This window comes from Priapulus caudatus, unplaced genomic scaffold (assembly GCF_000485595.1).
Source record: "Priapulus caudatus unplaced genomic scaffold, Priapulus_caudatus-5.0.1 Scaffold968, whole genome shotgun sequence".
Taxonomy (NCBI): Eukaryota; Metazoa; Priapulida; class Priapulimorpha; order Priapulimorphida; family Priapulidae; genus Priapulus; species Priapulus caudatus.
In genome coordinates, this window is record NW_014578029.1 from 80,164 (window position 1) to 85,970 (window position 5,807).

Here is a 5,807-nt window from a genome sequence, read left to right on the forward strand (position 1 = left end):
GAGCTTCCACGGACGCTCGCGCACGCCGCGCCGCCCCCGCAGCATGCCCGACAGGTTGCGCGCGACAGCCGACGACGGCGGCGGTCGCCACGGCTGCGCGGCGGCGCGCGGACGCACGGGCGAGGATTTCGCCGGCGAGGCGGCGTCGGACTCCGATCCCTCGCCGCCCGGCAGCTCCTGCAGCAGCTCGGAGATCTCGGGACTGTTCAGCATCGCCGATATCTCGGGCGACTCCATGAGCGCGTTCAGCTCGGGAATGTCCATCATCCCCCCGACGTCCATCCCGCCGAGCTCGTGGTGCAGCCGCATCGGCGACAGCCGCGGGGGCGCCGCCGTAGCCGTCGCCGTGACCCCGCTGCGCTGCTGGATGATCGAGTTAAGCGCCGACAGCTCCTGCGCGATGTTGGACCCCGGCACCGGCGCCGCTACGGGGGCGCCGCCGCCGCTCGGCGACGCCTGCTGAACGATCTGCGCGAGCGACTTGTCCGTGACGAGGCTCGTCAGGTCAAACTCTTCGAGCGACGAGTGCACGAATTCGTCCATGCGCACGATGTCGGCCGACTCGACAAAGTCTCCCCACGTGTCCGCCGGCATCAGCGAGCCAGGGGGCGCCGGCGGCTGTCCGCCGAGCGAGCCAGAGGGCGCCTGCGGATGCCCGCCGAGCGAGCCAGGGGGCGCCGGCGGCAGATTGCCGGCAAGAGCACCGGTGGGCGACAGCGGAGTCGCGCCGAGTGGCGCAGGGGGCGCCGCCATTGTCGCGCCGAGAAGGGCAGGGGGCGCCAATGCGCCACTGCCAGCGTCTCGCTGCAGTATGTCGATCATTTCGTCGACCAGGTAGCTGACCTGCGGGTCAAACTGGTCGCTATGGCGACGACCCGGCGCCGATCTCGCTTCCGGGGGCGACTCGACATGCTTGCTACTAGTGTCGCCGGGCGGCTGCGTCAGCTCGGGTGGCGCCCTCGGTGGCGAACCGAAGACGTCGCCGGCATCGCGCATGCTGGCGCCACCTCTCGGGAACGAGACGCCGCGCGAGAGCGGCGGCGGCATTTTCGCCGAGGCGTCGTCCTCCGCGGGGGTGCCACGGGTTGCGATGTCGACGCGCGGCGGCGGGGGGGAGGGGGAGGGACGGAGCAGCGTGGCGTAGAGGTCCTCCCTCTCCCCCATGGAGCTGGCTGTGTCCGTCTCCTCCTCCTCCTCCTCCTCCTCCTCCTCCTCCTCTTCCTCCTCGCTCTCCTGCTCGAACGTGACGACGTCGACCTCCTCCTCGACAAAGTCCTGAACGACGGGGTCCTCTTTCGAGAACGCCTCCTCCTGGAACGCAGAGAGCTGCCCGCCAGCCGAATAGCGTCCCCGACCGCCAACCTCCTTCTCCTCCGCCGCGTTGCCGGCGACACCTCCCAACTCCGGTGCCGGCGTCCGGGGGGCGGGAGCGTTGGGGGTGGCGACCTTTTCGGCTTCTCCGGGGGAAGGCTCGCGGAAGTCGAGAAGTGCGTCCTCGACGACCGAGTCCTCGCCGGGCGGGAGGCACACGCAGCGTCCCCTAGCTGTGTCGTCACTCGACCTGTGGGGAAGTAAATGGGGGAATGATTGCTTGGAAGCGTTCTCGGCGCGTCGAATTCTCGCCAAGTGCAGTTACTCGCTGCTGCTAAAGGAGATATGCAGCACTAGACATTATTGGTAGAGTACACACTCACGCACGCACGCACGTACGCACGCACGCACGCACGCACAAATCAATAAAGGGAGAGAATGGCAGAGAGAGAATGGCAGAGAGAGAGAGAGAGAGAGAGACGAGAGAGAGAGGGAGAGAGGGAGAGAGAGAGAGAAGAGAGGGAGGGAGGGAGAGAGAGAAAGAAGAGAAAGGGAAGGAGGAAGAGAGAGCACCGAGAGAGAGAGAGACACAGAGAGAAAGAGGGAGAGCACGGGAGACAGAAAGCGCATGCACGCACGAGAGAGAGAGAGAGAGAGACACAGAGAGAAAAAGGGAGAGCGCGGGAGAGAGAAAGCGCATGCGCGCACGAAAGAGAGAGAGAACAGCAAGATGTTAATGCCGCATACTTGGCCAGGCTGCAGATGTGACACAGCTCGACACCCGACTCCCTCTCCCTGTCCGCGCGGCACGACGGGCAGAAGTACTCCTTCACGCCCTCCGCTTGCTTCTCCGTCACGTTCACGCACGAACCGTGAAACCAGTTGAAGCACCGATCGCAGCCGATGTAAAACCTGCAAAGAACCGACAGACGACTTGTACAGCTGCTCACTCCATCCTACCGCTCCGTAACCGCGGGACGGAATCATTCTCTCAAAAAAAATCGTCATAACAATTTCATATATAACCTCATATATCAGGGAAAAAATTAAAAGGTTTGCGAGGGCTACTTTTTAAGCTCGCGTGCATGAAAATAGCACTCTAAAATTTGGTTTGCATTGAAATCTATGCAAATTTACGGGGGCTCTTTTTGGCATTTCGGGGGCTAAATCGCCCCGAGCCCCCGTGTATTTTTTTCACTGTCATATATGCAACACATCCTCGCATATAAGCTCCCAGTATCAAGGCGCACTCATAGCAGGGTTCATAGTAGTAAGACACATGTTGAAATAATGACTTATATGACCCTTTCTGGAGGCCAAAATAAGACTTTTTTACGCGATTTCTGATAGATCACCAACTATTAAAGTACACTAATAATATTTATATACACAATTGCACAGCAGATTTAATTATTCTGTATTATATATATACAACAATTCTTACTCTAAGTCGAGAACAGTTTATAAAACAATTTATATGAATGGTCCTTTGGCAAAAAATAAGGACTATTAAGTACTTTTCTAAGATTTCACCAAAAATAAGTACTAATAAGGGCCCTTATTTTATTTTTTGCAAAATAAGTACTTATAAGACTTTGGAAGACCCGCTACGAACCCTGTCATAGATTGGGTCAGTGCGATGTCGTTTTTGGAGGTACGTTGTGGGTCACTGCTGGGTCAATTGACTGTCGTGTTTTTAATCCACACGCGTCGCGCTTGAGTTTCACTTTCACAACTGCAGTTATATTAACTACGTCGGAATGCAACAGGTGGCGCCGCCGGCCGTGCCCTTACCTGGACGTGTCATAGGGAGTCCGACAGACGCAGTACAACTCTGCCGTATTCTCGCTCCCCGCCGTCGCCGCGGCGACGACGTCCGTCTTCTTGCGTCGTCCTCGCCGGCCGGGCACGGTGGCGCCCTCGCTCGCGTCGGTGTCCGTGCGACGGCGTTTGCGGCGCGGAGCCTCCACCGTCTCTCCGTCCGAGCTGTCGGCGCGCCAGCCGAAGCTGTCGGTCCGTCTGCGCCGGCCACTTCTCCTGCAACGGACAGCAAACTTAGATATGGGAGGTTGTCTTCAATCACAAGAGACAGTGGAGAGTGACAGACACTGGGCAGGGGTAGGAGGTTGTTCGTCTTTTTACACTAGACAGTTGACAGTAAAGGACAATGAGCAGGGGAGCAAGGAAAATAGTTTTGTCTGCGTTAAAATCACCGACTTCTCTCAACTCACCTAGGAGCTTTTCCCGACCCCGACGGCGATTTCAGCTCCGCGGCGCCACCGGCGCCACCCGGCGATGCAATTACCAACTTCGGCAGCGACTCCGGTTCCTTCCACGCCCCCGGCTCCATGGTAACGTCCTCAAGCTTGTGCTCGGGTGCGAGAGGCAGAGCTGCGGCCGGCTGGGGCGTCTCCACGACTGCGGCAGGCGGACAGGACGGGGGCGACGTCTGCGAAACTGCCGGCGAACCCGCGTCAGGGACTGAGGTCGACGCGCGATCCACGCCCCCGAGCTCGCCGACGGCAGGGGGGGGCGAGCGATCCGCCACGCGCCGCCCCTGCTCATCGCCGCCGCTCGCGACCCCCTTCCCCTCCTCCTCCGCCGCCGGTTTCTCTTGCGAGACCGGCGTTACCGCGTCGTTCGTCTCGCTTGGAGGACGACAGCTTCCCACGGCGTCCGCGCGATCTCGATCTTCCGTGTCGAGGGCAGTCGAGCTCGGCGGCGGCTCCGACGTCTGCGATCCGGGAGAAAGCTCCCCAGCTTCTCCCTCCGCGCCACGCGGCGAAACGTCGTCGGACGGCGAAACGTCACCGGGAGATTGATTGGTCGACGCGTCGGCGGTCGAGCCGTTCTCAACCGCTCCGCTTGTCGCCGCGGATACGCTGCTAGGGGGCGCCACCGTGTCAACCGGCGCCGCCTCGGGGACGTCCGCCGCCGCTGCCGTTGTTGCTTCGCTTTGCCGAGATCCGCGGGCGACCACAGATGGATCGCCCGTCTCCGATCGAACGTCCGCTCCGTCGCTGCGCGCCGCCGCCGCCGGAGTCTCGTCGACCGCCGCGGCGTCGCCGTCGACTCTCTCCTCGTCGCGATCGTCCCGCGGTGCCTCCCTGCTAGGCGCACACGTGTTCTCGGCTCCGTCCGTCCGCAGTCTGTCTGACGCGGATCCGCCGTTGTCCGTCGTCGCTCTCGCGCCGTCCTCCGTCTTTGCCTGTTCCGGCTCCGCTTCGCTCGCGCGCCTCTCCGATTTCGGCGCCGCCGACTCCTGCCCGCGCCGCGGCGACCGCGCGCCCAGCCTCCCGCCGCCGTCGCCGACGTGATTCTTCGTCTGCTTCGTCGTCGAACTCAGGAAGTCAGCGAAGGCCTGCTCGAACCCGCGGCCGCCTTTCGTCGCCAGGGGGCGCTCCTCGCGGTTCGCGGGCGTTCGCTTGTTCGGCGACATCTTCGCCGCAGCGATCTTCTTTTTCGGCGACCGCTTGTCGGCGGCGGCGGCACGCGCTTCGGCGAGATGCTCGCGCAGGTGCGCGTCGAGTTGCCGCGGCAACCGCGTCCTGTAGGGCTTCGCGCACGTGCACAGGCAGCAGACGAACACGCTCTCGACGCCGACGTTGCTGCTGCTGCGCGTCCGCACCCTGCCGCCGCCGCCGCCGCCCGCATCCCCGTTCTGCGTCACCTCAACGCCGTTCTCCTCTAGCGTCGGCGCCGCGTGCGGTCTCTTCCCCGGCGATGGGGAATGAGCGTTGCCGCCTCCGCCCTTGTTGTGGGGCGCGAGTCCGGCGAAGCTGCGATAGCAGCCGCGGCCGGGCGAGACGACCGACGTCTGCGTCTCGCAGTGCGTCTCGCAGAGGTGTGCCACGAGCTCGTCCTCGCCGCCGCACGACTCGCCGCAGCCCGCGACGACGCACAGCGAGACTCCTTTCAGCAGAGCCTCCCGCGCGGCGGGGGGTGCCGTCGGCTCGTCGCGGCAGTGCTCGCGAGCACGTGCGCGCCGCAGCGCACCTCGCCGGCGCAGTCCGCCTCGCATTGCCGCAGCGGTGCGCGTGCGCCTGCTCGTGGTGCTGCCGCAGCTGCGCGTAGTCCTCGAACACGCGCTGGCAGTCGTGCGCGCGGCACTCGCACGGCGGCGCGTGGGCGGCGGCGACGTGCGCCGCGAGGGCGCCACCGTCGTCGGCCGCCGCCGCCTCGTGCGTCGTCGCACAGCAGGCACGTCGTGGCGGCGCGGCGGCGCGCGGGCGTGGTAGGCGAGCACGTGTCGGCGAGCTTCTCGCGACCGTTGAAGATGAGGTCGCAGCCGTCGGCGCGGCACGCGACGAACGCCGACGCGCGGCCGACGCGCGCGACTGCGCCCCGCCGCCGCCGCTCACCGCCTTCCCCACCGCCGCCTTCTTCTTCCTCGCGACGCCGGCGAACCCCACGGCGTTCCCCCGGGCGTGTAGCGACGTCGCGCGCGCCGGTCGCGGTCTTCTTGCCAGGCCGCACGCCTGGTGGACGCCGAATAC

The 5,807-nt window shown here is 64.0% G+C and overlaps 1 protein-coding gene and 1 long non-coding RNA gene across 2 annotated transcripts; both read right to left on the reverse strand.

Moving 5' to 3' along the window:
- Window positions 1–1,231: 1,231 nt before the first annotated feature.
- Window positions 1,232–3,195, reverse strand: LOC106814718. Its single transcript, XR_001394643.1, has 3 exons — window positions 3,106–3,195; window positions 2,059–2,223; window positions 1,232–1,561 (listed from the first exon to the last, which is right to left on the reverse strand). It is a non-coding gene; the product is annotated as an uncharacterized LOC106814718 (long non-coding RNA).
- Window positions 3,196–3,872: 677 nt separating this feature from the next.
- On the reverse strand, window positions 3,873–5,332 carry LOC106814715 (muscle M-line assembly protein unc-89-like). Its single transcript, XM_014819063.1, has 3 exons — window positions 4,982–5,332; window positions 4,123–4,867; window positions 3,873–4,045 (listed from the first exon to the last, which is right to left on the reverse strand). Exons 1-3 carry the CDS (start codon window positions 5,330–5,332, stop codon window positions 3,873–3,875), a joined length of 1,269 nt encoding a protein of 422 aa, XP_014674549.1.
- Window positions 5,333–5,807: the final 475 nt, after the last annotated feature.

What these genes read in the sequence shown, in the direction of transcription:
- LOC106814715 (XM_014819063.1), bottom strand. Translation starts at nt 5,332, where the DNA reads ATGCGAGGCGGACTGCGCCGGCGAGGTGCGCTGCGGCGCGCACGTGCT. An exon ending in TAGAGGAGAACGGCGTTGAG is followed by an intron (nt 4,868 to 4,981) that starts GTGACGCAGAAC and finishes ACGTGCGCGAAG; the next exon opens with CCCTACAGGACGCGGTTGCC. An exon ending in GTCGACCAATCAATCTCCCG is followed by an intron (nt 4,046 to 4,122) that starts GTGACGTTTCGC and finishes CCCGGATCGCAG; the next exon opens with ACGTCGGAGCCGCCGCCGAG.